Genomic DNA, 13,497 nt, shown 5'->3' with positions numbered 1-13,497 from the left:
CATCTTCGTGCTGAAACACACCTGTGTAAGTGATGTTAGCAGAGGTTTACGTAGTAAACTCTGGACGAGCTGCTCTGTTTACTGTTTTTAATCAGCGGGGATCATGATTGTTGTGGATCTTTATCCTCTCTGGAGGGTGGAAGTCGGGGGGGCGGGGGGTAATGTAAAGAAGATCTTTCTATTTTACAGTGCACTGCTTATTTTCACATCAAACTTTGAAGAGAAGTTTAGGAGGACGTGTTTGTTTTCTGACCGCTCATGTGCATCAGGCCTTCGTGTCTACATGGAAACACGTTCGTGAGCACATGCACACGTGTTTATAAATTTAAGCGTATACTATGGAATGTGTTTTGGTTCCCCATGCTGTGTGCAGGGGGGGTCCTTGAGTTATGTAAGTCGATATTTTCCCTGTATCATGTTGCTAAGAGCTGTAGAAGGAGAGAATTACTCTCCCTGCTCAGATGAAGGCCCACGAACACAGCCACAGGAATCCTGATTCCTGATCCGCTCAACCAGATGTTTTAGCGGCTTTTAAACTTCTTGGCTTCAACACAAACCCAGTTTATAAATCAGTGCTCAACTTAGGTCGTAGTTCCACTCCTACAGCGTAGTAACTCACGTGCTTTACATGTGTCACTCACCTGTGCTAACATAGTGGTGACATCATAATGACATCATTTTCACTGGGGCCACATCATCAATACAGTTCCCCTTGAAGGGCTGGTTGTAAATGGAAGACTGTATAGATCAGGGGTACCCAACCCCCGGTTTGTGGACCATTACAAGTCCTTAGGTCAATTGGTATTGGGCCGCAGTGGGACAGAGTAAAAAAAAATGTACTTAATTTTTACTAATTTACTTCATTCAAAGCAAATTCAGTCCATTTCATATCCATTTACTTTTTTTTTATTTAAGGTAATCTGGCAATACTTAAAATAATAGGTCATGGGTAACGGGTGGTACTGGCCAGGGGCCACACAAAACTGATTGGTGGGCCGCATTTGGCCCCCAGGCCTTGAGTTTGACACACATGTCATAATGGAAACATTAGAAGAGCCTGACTCACGCTTGGGAGCCATAATCAAGGGCAGAAAGTTCCCAAGTGAATGTAGCGCAATCCAATGTACGGTGTACAACCGATGAATGTTAACAAAGCCGTCTTCCGCGTTTAGTGCCACGTGACAATGTTTTCACTCCGCTCCGCTCGCCAACTAGTTCCCGTGCGAAATTTGTCATTAGGCCATACACTGTAATTATTCCTAAATAAACTTATGGGGGATGGTGATGTAACTACGCTGTAGGTCGAGTAGGTCATAAACCAAGGACCTCCTGTATAAACTGTATATGTTTGTAAAATCTTCATCATTTGTCACCTTGGTCTTGTTGCGGTTGCTGGACATTCTGCTCTTCAGGAAGCTGAAGGTGCGGCTGACCTTGTACTTCTCCGACTCGGCCTTGGATGGGATTAGGTATTTATCCCATTCTTCGTCCTCGATCCTGTTTTGGCAGTAAACATTTCAGTCAGATGCCAACATCACTAAATTATTTCGGCTTCTAGACATCTGCAGGTTTCAAACCAGACATGCGTTGACTCTTCAAAACAAATATTTACCGCAGGAATTTGTAAGGAAGTATTCTAAAATGTGAATATACCAGGGTTCACTGGTGTCATGCTGGAATGAAAGAATGTCCAGACGGTTCTTTCAGGCCCCCCTACTCTACAGATTATTACTCTTAGCAACATGCTTGGCATGCCTGTAAGTCACAGTGGACTCTAGTGGAGACTATTTATAGAGTGACCTTGGCATAATGCAATTAATAATGTGTCAACTATTTCTAGAAACCTATAAGACTATGGCCTATGTGCTAGGCAGTAATTGCAGAACAAAGAAACAACAGAACATGCAACTTCACATTCAACTACGTCAGAGTCATAGAATACACAGATATTATTTCATCTTTGCAGAAATGAAAACTAACACCTGCGGAAGAGTCGGTACATTTTATAAAACTGCAATAAAAACTAAAATCTCTACTTTGGTTGTTGACTTTCAGCACATTTTTATCCAAATGTACCGTATTTTCCGGACTATAGAGGGCAACTGAATATAAGCCGCACCCACTAAGTTAAAAGTTAAAAAAATATATAAATTTACATATATAAGTTGCACCGGACTATAAGCCGCCGCATCACGTGAACTTCTTTGTGTGCTTTCCATGATGAGGGGGAGAGGGTGTGAAAATATTTTGTGCGTCGTGCGTGTTGTGCTGCATGTGCTAAATAAAAACGTGTTCTTCTTTGCACTGACTTCCCCTGTCTGTCTTGTTTTTGCACTTCCTGCTAGAACGTCCCCTGGTCCGAAAAATACGGTACTTGGGTTCATCCTGTATAAATGAAATGGTGATAACGTACCGACTTTTCTGCAGGTGGAGGTGTATGTAGAACCAAGACAGAGTGGTGAAGGACCCAGAGGGTTAATGGATGAGTCTGATAATGGTTTCATGACAGAGTTAGAATGAGTTAAACCACGCATGCATGGCCGCCAGGTTGTTGTGGTGAAAACATACTCTTTGAGGAACTCTGAGAGGGTGAGGTGTTGGAGCGATGAGCTGCTTTCCTCCTCTGCTGACTGGGCCCGTTTACGGAAACCCAAAACCCTGCATGGATATAACAACACCTCAGACCGGACCTTTGTTTGTTTTTTTTCTCAGACAGTGTTTGTCCCATCTGCCTATGAAGTGATTTTCCTTTGTCCAAATGTCCCTCTCCACAGATGGACATGTTGACGATCTGTTCTATTACAGTGAAACATTCCCATTCATTTTCATTTAGTGGATGGAATATAATATTTCCTATGGACAAAACTGTTTTGTTTGTATATTTTGTATTAATATAGAATATTTAAAAATCTCTACTTTTACAGTGCGTATGTAGATCCTATGTGTGTTTTGACACAGTAACACCGTTGGTACAAATTCCTGTTGTTTTGCCTTTCCGTTAAGGTTGCAACAGCAGTTGACCAGAAGCTGAGTTTTTACACCGGATGCTCTTCCTGAAGCTGCCCATTGGGGGCGATAGATGGAACTCAACACAGAGTTACTGCATGTCAGGTAGGAATCATACCATTCTACTGCTGTTGCACTTTTACATTTGTTAGAAACCAGGAAAAGGAATATTTAGTCTGAACTGAAAGTTAAAAATAATAATAATAATTTAATTTTGGAGAAATTCAAGGTAAAAAATAGTGAAAGAAATTACTTTTTTTTCACCTGACTCTGGCATAAAGACAAACTTCTGGATTTTTTTTTTTTTCAAATTTTCATGTTTGCCTCCTGAGATTTATGTTGGGTTTATATTTTTTTTCTCTTGCTGTATCGTTTATTAAATGCAGACTTATTCTAATTTGTCTTAAGGCATAAAGAAATAATGTTCTAATATAATTCTAATCATATTTTGTGATTTAAAAAATGTTTCCACTGTAAGCAGCACAGTTATTAGCAGAGAAAATAGCAATAGCACATGACACTGAAGCTGTGAGATGAAATTCAACATGATATGATTATGGATCCAGCGTTTGTCACATGATAGAATGGTAGGTCAGTAGTAAAATACATCGGAAATGATGAAGACCGTATGTGGAGCACATACTACATGGTCAGTCTTATTGATGTGGCCTAGGAATGAGTGGGGTGACTGTGAGGTTTTGCGTCCAGAAAAACCCAGAGTCTCGTTGTTTACTCAGTTATTTTTGAGGTTGCAATTCCAGCGTATTCTGGCCTTGCAACAGGAGGTTTGCCACATCCTGCACACTCAGACCCCCAACCACACATTCAACACTGGAGATACACATACAAACAAACACACACAGACCATCTGAACGAGACCCTGCACATCTGAGTGGGTGTCGCCTCGACTCTGTTATTACCTTTTCTCCCTTGGTGTCTCTGTCAGGGTGAACGCTCTCTGCTCTGTAATGAAGAGTGAAAATGTCAGACTGGTTCATCTAGGAGGTTATTTTGAGACTTTGTGACAAAAAGAGACAAAGCAGTTTTATGGAAATGTCAATCAAATGATGTATGGTGGAAACCATGACCTAAAATCAAACTGATGTAGCTGCAAATGAAAGAATCCTTCAAACAGTCTGAAACTCCTACGGAGGAATAACAACCACAGCAAAATGATTTTTGCCTTGAAAATCCAGATGATGGTAAACACAAGGTAAAAAACAAAAAAAAAAAATCAAAACTAAGAGTGAAACAGAACAGAGATCCGAGTGGAAGCAAAAGGAAAACCTCAGTGGAGAAAGAATTTCTCCTCCAGATGATCTATCAGAGATATGAGAAGAATACTTTTCCAAAGCCTCGGGACATTAAAATCTTCCAGATTTAGCTCAGAATTTGTGACTCATTACTGAGATGTGAAAGTCTTTTTGTTATTAAACAGAGTCTCTGTGCCTTTGGCTTCAGAGAAAGTCTGTTTTTGATAGAGCAGCCGTTACCAGTAATATCAGAGAATTTCGAAGAATATTGCAAGTATTTCACCTCACCACGTGTACAGCTGCACAATTTGAATGACAACAAGAAATGTTGACTGAGTGGGCGATTTTCAAACACACTATACATATATATACATGCTTAAGTTCCATTGGACAAAATGTGATTTTTATTTTTATTTATTAGAGTTCTGCCCCCAAGGTGTCAGTCCAGAAAGAGTCTGGTCCTCTGATAAATATAGTTTTGGATCACTGCACTAGAGGGAGCCCAAGTACCTCAAGTGGTATGCATACCATAGGTTGAGAACCTCTTAAGCCCTGCATGTAGGTGTCATCGAATCCCTGTTAAGGCGGTTGGTACCTTCCAGTGGGCTCACCACCCACAGGAAGGTTTGGGGGGGTTGGTACGGTACAATGTGATTTGGGTGGAGACTTCTGACCCGGTAACGGATAAGCGGATGAAAATGGATGGATGGATGGATGGATCTTTTAATTGTGCAGCTCCTGATCACCAGCCTTCTCCCAAAGAAGAAAAACAAGTGTTTCACCAAACAGACGACATTGATGTTGTACTTACTAAGTCGGTTGAGGCGAAAGAGCGATTTAGAGAGCGAAAAAGCCCAAAGGAGCGAATGACCCCTGAACGCACCATCTACATGGGATAAAATATGACCTTAATGCTGTAAAACACACTAACATCCAGAAGCTGTACTGTCACAGAGAAGCCGACTGTAAACATTCGTACAGGCTTCAGGATCCAGAGCCGAACGACAACACCTGTCTGACCTCCTCAGACATAGTGGCATATCTGTCCGTTCAACAGACTACTGGGAACAGAAAGGTTAAAGGGCAAAGGACTCGAGAGTTCACTCGCCTTCTGCTTGGTCAACGATAGTCGCCTCTCGGTTTAGCAGCGGCCGTGACGGCTTGGCTTTGGGGGAGGAGTAGGAGTAGGAGCGTAGACGAACCTCGGCCTCCTCTGGGTTCTGGGTGAACAAAACAGATGCGAGACAGTGAGCAGACGCTGGCAGGTTCAGTCCTGTTGAGAAGAGCAGCAGAATGCTGCAGGGGCGGAGGAGTAATGTCTGACTTTTATTCACATTACTCAGCTGGTGACAGTCAGCATGACAGGAAGTTTCTCTTTAATTAGTGTAGACAAGTTTTTTCTTTTTAAACATTACGGTATACTGTACTGTAGCAACGTTGTGAGAAAAATATAATAATTTGAGTAACAGTAAATCTTTTACGGTAAAGTAAATGTTTTTGGAATCACTTGTTTTATCATATTGAATTGTAATTTAATATAAAGTGGATATATACAGTGGATATAAAAAGTCTACACACCCTTGTTCAAAGCCAGGTTTTTGTGATGTAAAGAAAAGACACAAGAATAAATCGTTTCATAACTTTTTCCACTTTTAATGTGACCCATAACATGTAATAAGCAATTGAAACAAAACAAACTTCAAAATCTTCACGAAGGAAAAATAAAAACCTAAAACAACCTTGTTGCATAAGTATGAACACCCTTAAACTAATACTTTGTTGCAGCACCTTTGGCTTTAATTACAGCACTCTTTTTGGGTAAGTGTCTATGAGTCTGGCACATCTTGATATCACAATATTTGCCTTCTTTCTTATCTTCTTTGCAAAATTGCTCCAAATCTGACAGATTGCGAGGGCATCTCCTCAAGCACAGCTCTCTTCAGATCACTCCACAGATGTTCAATCGGATTCAGGTCTGGACTCTGGCTGGGCCATTCCAAAACCTCAATCTTATTCTGGTGAAGCCATTCTTTAGTTGATTTTGATGTGTGTTTTGGATCGTTGTTATGTTGAAAGATAAACTTCCTCCTCATCTTCAGTTTTCTGACAGAAGTCAAAAGATTTTGTGCCAACACTGACTGGTATTTTGAGCTGTTCATAGTTACCTCCACCCTGACTATGGACCCAGTTCCAGCTGAAGAAAAACAGCCCCAAAGCATGATGCTGCCACCACCGTGCTTCACTGTAGGTATGGTAGTCTTTGGGTGATGAGCAGTTTTGTTTTTGCGCCAAACATACCTTTAAGAATTATGGCCAAAAGGTTCCACCTTTGTTTCATCGGACCACAACACATTTTCCCACATGCATTTGGGAGATTTCAAATGTCTTTCTGCAAATGTAGCCTGGCTTGGATGTTTTCCTTTGAGAGATAAGTCTTCCGTCTTGCCACCCTTCCCCCCAGCCCAGACATATGAAGGAGACGGGAGATTGTTGTCACATGTACCACACAGCCGGTAGTTGAGAGATATTCCTGTAACTCCTTCGGTGTTGCTGCCTCTTGGTTGCCTCCCTGACCAGTTTTCTCCTTGTTTTTTCATCAACTTTGGACGGCCGTCCTGTTCTTGGTTAGGTCGTTGTTGTGCCATATTTTCTCCACTTCTTGATGACTGTCTTCACTGTGTTCCATGGTTGATTTAACTTCTTCGAAATTGCTTTGTACCTTTCTCCTGACTGATAACTTTGAATAATGAGATCCCTCTGATGCTTTGAAAGTTCTCTGCGGACCATGGCTACAAAAATGTGATGAAAATCTACTAGAACAGCTGATTTTATAAAACAGATTTTTTTTGGGGGGTTCGTCAGAGGGACTTTACATGGTGACAGGTGTGTGCTCACTCCATTTAACATGGGTTTGCATGTAATTGGTTGAATCCAAACACAGCCACGCCCCCAGTTATACAGGGGTGTGCATATTTATGCAACAAGGTTATTTTAAGTTTTTATTTTTAATTTTTCCCTCGTGAAGATTTCAGTTTGTTTTTCATTTGCCTATTACATGTTACGGGTCACATTAAAAGTGGAAAAAGTTATGAAATGATTTATTCTTGTGTCTTTTCTTTACATCACAAAAACCTGGCTTTGAACAAGGGTGTGTAGATTTTTTATATCCACTATATATATATATATATATATATCCTTACCACTCACTCTCTTAGAACTCATCACTATTATGAAGAATATGCACAAAATAGACAGAAAATCTAGATAGAAGAAGTGTGAGGCAGCGTGGGCTGCTCCGAGTGCTCCGCCACCTAGTGTTGGCGTCTGTAAGCGTGCTCACATCTTAAAATACTTATATGGCAAGACGCTCGTATTTCGAGGTTCCACTGTGTAATGTTTTGTATTGCATCGTGTCCTACAGTATGATATTGTACCACGTTGTACTCTATGATAATGTATTGAACTGTCAACAGAGGTTTGCAAATAAACTGTTGTCATGTTAGTAAAATTCAAATAAGTGCGTGACAGTGACGGTACCTTGGTGCAGGTCTGTGTGCTGCTGGACTGTGGGCAGTTCAAGTCTGGCAATGCGTCAAAGGAGTCTCTCTCCTCCCCTGAGCTGGACCGCAGGAAGGCCTGCTGCTTCAGAGACGAGCAGGGGTAGGAATGTCCCAGTATGTCCTCCTCCTCACTGTCACACTCCACACTTGGACTGTTTATGTGTTTACGCACATACAGAAGAAAGACACATGTTACCATTCTGCATTTCCAATACCCAGTGTCACGCACTGCAGGAATCTAAACAAACTGCTAAGGTTTATTTTATTATGCTATTTTTTTTCTCTCTTTTTCCCCCAGTTTTCCAAGTGTGATGACTCATCACAGCTGGAACACAGCAGCATAATACTGTGCCCGGCTCAGAATCCCAGCCATCGCCTTGTTGCAATTGTGTCATCAATGCGAGATGATAAGATCATTCAACTATTCTTCATTCTTCCTGCATCTAAGTCATAACAAGGCTGTCAAACATGCAGCCTTTGCTTTAGTCCCAGTATGGAAGCTCCTGCAGAGCTGAGTGAACTGGAAGGAATGTTCAGCAACTTCAACAAACAAATAGCTCAATTGTGTCCAAACTTCCTGCCATTTTTTGCACCTTCACTGATGACGGTGTTGGCATGAACATGAATCAAAAGAGTTTCTGCTGAAATTCCAACCATCTGATTGTCTGTCTCTCTCGGCGTGACTCAGTGCTGGACTACATACTGCTGGACAAGTCTTTAACGCTGAGATCACGACACAGTCCTGGAGTTTACATGGCTGAGTTTGAGGTAATGTCTAGGATTTTTTTTTTATCGCTACAACATTTAAAGATTGATTGTGATACAATGACCAACCTCAGGCCACATCTGGTCTCAGCCAAACTGCATCCTTGGTGCTTTAGAGTAGGAGACGTCGGCAGGAAGGGATGTCTCTGACGCCGTTGCACTCCTTCAAACAAACGTAGGGCGGAAGCCAGGGGGGAGGAGGGAAAAGATGGGGAAGCAGTAAAGGGGGAGGTGGGAGACATACGAGGGGATGCCTCCCTGTGATCCTCCAGGCTGCTGCTTTGGAATCCCCTTTCATCAATACAGGGTGAGGATGGTTGCTGGTTCTGGGAACAGTTTCCTGAGTCGGGGGGAGTCCTGGAGACAGAGTCCCAGCAGTGGCTGTCACCGTGGGGCCCAGGACTGACCTCATCCTCCCCTGGAGAGCGGTATCTGATGTCAGCATCTTCCACCTGAAACGTGAGAAATTGGTGAATTCATTCAGGAGGAACGTTTTTGACTGAGCGCCGTCTCAGCTGCATTTTGTGTGTGGATGTTATCGGCCAACCAGGTCATTTAGAAGTTGACAAAGTAGCGCCTGGACTGGCCTTGGTTCCTTGAAGACCTCTTAGGGCATACGTGTCAAACTCAAGGCCCGGGGGCCAAATGCGGCCCACCAAACCGTTTTCCCGCAGGAGCTTAAAAAGCATTTAGTAAAGTCCATGCAGCAGGGTTCATTAACATAACAAATTAAAAGTTTTTATGGAGTAGTTACATCTATACCAGTGGTCCCTGACCTTTTTTGTTCCAAGGACTGGTCAGCCAGTACCACCTGTTTCTACAGACTGGTACCAAGGTACTGACCATTGAAGGATCATTAAATTTTCAAAATAAAACACCTTTTAGACTCTGTTCTGTTTGTATCTGAGTCTGAATTACTTTTATTTAAAAATATTAATAATAATATCTTTAAATGCATAAATCTTTAAATACAATTTTTCACTGTGTCCCACTGCGACCCAGTACCAAATGACCTATGGAACGGTACTGGTCCACGGATCTGTACAGTTTTTCCATTTACAACCAGCCCTTCAAGGGGGACTGTATTGCTGACGTGGCCCCCGATGAAAATAAGTTTGACACCCCTGTCTAAGGGGCTTCACACCTGAACAGCCCAGTCCAGTCGCCTTCATCTCATGAACATCATGTGATAAAAGTGCACTAAAATATTTGTAGATAATACAATAAAAAGCCGACTTACCTGGTCCACTACCATAGCATTAGCGTATACTCTGTCTTTGCCGTGTATCATGGCTGACAGTCTGGCAGCAGCCGCCAAGGTTGGGGATGAGGCCTGGCTCTCCTTCCTGGACTGGTTCTTCTCTGAATACAGGGAATGATCCAGAGAGAGCGGGTTAGAGAGGGAGAGAGAGAAACAAAAAGAGAGAGTGAGAGAGAAAATGTTCAATATTACATTCGGTTTCCACAGCGACACCAAATAACTTCTCACAAACACAGGAAGTGACATGGACATCCTGGGCAGTTGCAGATCATTGTTCTGGACCAGCAGTCTGTGTGTCTGCATCTGTCTGAATGGCTCCTTGCACTCACACGTGAATGGGTGTGCACCAGCTTGTGACTGGGCATCTGTTGGCATGTTTTTTGCCCCACCCAGCCGTGGATACAGTGGGTGGGTGGAAATAAGTCCCGGTGAGCACACAGTAGCATTGACTGGAAGCCTCTCTGCACAGTGGAGTCACTGTGAGCCGTAACCTGGTTTTGCTGTTAAACAAGAGAAAACACTCCTGCTCTGAAAACACACACACACACACACACACAGAGCTCCGCCTGGGAAGTTGCTCCGTACACAACACAGCTCCTCTACAACACGTGTTCTCACCGAGTATTTTCAAGCCAGTACTCTAACCACACCACAACCACAGCCCTGACTACAACAGATCTTTGATGAGACACAGTCAGATATTGTCCCGGCTTATTTGTTCACTGTCTGGAAATTTAATTAAATACAAAGTGTACTCAACTGACACAGGACATGTGAAAGATGAAACACTGACTTCAAAACTACAAAATCCAGTGACTGGCCTGCAGTGTACTTCAAACAGAATAATATGTTATATATGTTGATAGACTGAAAAATACCAGATGTAATGTTGCTGCCTCTTTTTTCAACCTAAAACAGATCTTAAATTAGAAGTTTTAAGAACGTAAGATACTCATCATCTATGAAGATCATGTGACCTGATCCAAGTCTCAATAACAGCTGCCAAACCAGGGTCTGACTTGAGAGACTGCTTTGTCAGCAGAATGTTAACGCGAAAGCTTGGGGTGTTTTGATCATAAAACCCTCCGCTTCGTCCGTTTGTTTTGGTGACTTAGGTGAAATAGCAGATGTTCAATAGTTTCCACTCAAAATGAAAACAAAAATCACCAGATAACATTAAAACCAACATGCTTCATCCAACAAACTGTCCACTTGTTTTGTGGGAGGCTGGTACATAAATATCCTAGTGTGATCACATTGAAGACAACCAATGAATGATATAGTGTAGAAGGAAATATGTTTTAAGGCTGTAATGTTTTGTTTTTTAACTTGGCAAGTAAACAAGGGTAGAGACCTAATTTATGAAAAACAAAAAAGTTACACATTGAAACCAGCACCCAATACATCCTGACCGCTCTAATAAAGTCAGGTAATCACATTTTTGTTTGCTCCTAACCCTTATTGGTTACTTAAATGTGGCGCTCTCTTGTACTTAATGTATAGAGTTGCTGCCCTGTACTTGTATTTTCTCTGTTTTCAATCCTATGTAGGTGGTAAAGACATTTTTGCATTGAATGTTTTACCAGTCAGAAACTGATGGAGTTGGTGGTACTAAGGTGGGTCGCGAGAGATTTCTTTTGGGTCGTCTGCCATCTTGTTTCCCAGGAGTTTACCAATAATGTCTATTGACTTGGGTCGTGAAGGTTTGTGACTTTTAAAATATGGGTCCCCACAAAGAATGTTTGGGAAACACTGAGCTAGACAACTAAATATCACTAACTGAAATTTTTTGTGATTTTGTGGTTGTTGCTTAAATCGTTTGAGGAAAGAATAATCTCAGTTTTGCATTTATTAATCACAGTTTGCAGTATCAAAGATCTGTCATCATGCTCTCAGAGATCTAAGGGCTCCATGTGCTCAGATCACTTAGTAATGACTCAGAGGCCTAGTAAAGACTCTGACAGTGTCACCTCTAACTGTCCTACTGGGATTAACCACTAGTGCGTATGTGTCTGTCATTGAGTTGAGACCTGTTTCCTGTCAGCAGACCCTGACCCCAGCCTCAAAAACTTATTTTGGTACTCACTTCCAGTAAAGGTTTAAGCTGTAAACAGAGGAGCCAGTTCAGCATGTTTACCTTTAACTCAAGCTACAAAATGATGTGTTAAAAGAACACTGGTGGAATTGCAGATTTTAGTATCATAAAAAAAGAGGTCATTCACACTGTTAAGACCCCAGTGACAGTTTTACCTTTTAATGCCAGAAGCCTGGCTGCAATAAAACCTCAAGACTCTGCAGACTTATTTAAAGACAAATAAATGTTTTTTTTGGGCTCCACTCTCTACAAAACAGGGAGTCAGAAAATAAATCACACCAACAATTGGCTTGGCTTCCTGTGTGCGCTGACTCCAATAAATCCAGGAGGCAACAGGGAGTCAACCAGACATTGATGAGGACACCATATGAAGCCGCTTCCATCCGCATCAAATGTGGAGGAACAGACTCAAGTTTAACCACCACGGGATGCACCGAGCCCAGTCCACATCAACACCAACCCTCTGAAAGTCAGAAGTATTTCTGCTCCAGCATTAATCTCATTATTTATACAACCGAGTACAACGGAGCCTGTAATCAGAAGGAAATGGCAAAAACACTGCATAAACATTACAATCAGTTCTTTAACAAAAACAAAAACAGTGTGAACCATCAATCTTTGTCTATAGCAAACGGTTCTTAACCTTTTTGACTGTTTTTATTTTGGATTTAATGAAATCAAGAATTTTTTGAAGGAGGGGGTGAAAGAAGCAGTCGCACATGGTTTTTTCTTAATTTTTTCATTTTAAAAACTTCTCTAAACTTTTTGCTACAGCTACTGTAGCTGAAGACTTCTTCTCTGCATATTAGAGCAAGTTAAAGACCTGACTGATCCATTACTGTGGTCATGTGGTCAAAAGCTGCACTGTAGCTGAGCAGTCCTAGGTGGCGCTGATGGCCCAAGTTTGGGGCACTGCCCCACGGTTAAGAATCAGTGTTGTGTTTGCACAAGTCACAGTACAACGTGTCTTAGGTTTGGTTCAAATCTAATGTCAAACCAAATCTCCACGACCAGGGTCTTGGTGTGGTTTAAAAACTGGTACTGTTTTATATCATGTGAGGAAGCTAACAGTCAGCCATAATAGTTCACATTCTGTGCCAGAGCCACAGCCGCAGTTGACTGCCGCAGGCCCGGCTGTTCACACACAGCCCTGACCCATAAACACTGCCCGGGTGAGCGTTTCTGTCAGTTACTGTAATCTGCGTTTTTGCATTAGTTTTACTTGTAAACAACAAAGACACATGGAGTTTTAAATGTCATGAGTTCACACCACAGAAAAATGTCCATCTTAATCACAGAGACAGAGAGCAGACTCTGCATCTTTGAAGAGTTCAAATGCTGCGGAGCTATTAGTCAGGGGTTATTTCACATCAAATATCAGTTTACTCTGAGTGATGTGATATTCAGGTCCCTGAATGAGGGTCTCAGCTTCTTACAGTAGCAGTGAATTGAGCAGTGAGAGAGGTTTTACAGAGAGCCAGACAAAGACGGCAGTCACTGCCAGGTTTGAAAAGCGGACCAGTTAAAGGTAGAGTGTGACCCTGTAACCCATGCACA

The 13,497-nt window shown here is 42.0% G+C and overlaps 1 protein-coding gene across 1 annotated transcript in view; it reads right to left on the bottom strand.

Moving 5' to 3' along the window:
- The window catches only part of LOC103397749 (rho guanine nucleotide exchange factor 28-like), a 49,309-nt gene that overhangs the window by 12,292 nt on the left and 23,520 nt on the right, over positions 1–13,497 (bottom strand). Inside the window, 7 exon segments of the mRNA XM_025053178.1 lie at positions 1,374–1,497; positions 2,569–2,658; positions 3,927–3,969; positions 5,368–5,479; positions 7,797–7,971; positions 8,654–9,036; positions 9,825–9,946. Of these exon segments, the coding sequence (XP_024908946.1) occupies positions 1,374–1,497; positions 2,569–2,658; positions 3,927–3,969; positions 5,368–5,479; positions 7,797–7,971; positions 8,654–9,036; positions 9,825–9,946 (1,049 nt within the window).

Source organism: Cynoglossus semilaevis, chromosome Z, assembly GCF_000523025.1.
Source record: "Cynoglossus semilaevis isolate Cse_v1.0 chromosome Z, Cse_v1.0, whole genome shotgun sequence".
In the NCBI taxonomy this organism is placed as follows: Eukaryota; Metazoa; Chordata; class Actinopteri; order Pleuronectiformes; family Cynoglossidae; genus Cynoglossus; species Cynoglossus semilaevis.
The sequence above is the reverse complement of the archived record's forward strand: the minus strand, read 5'-3'. Positions and strand labels throughout refer to the sequence as shown.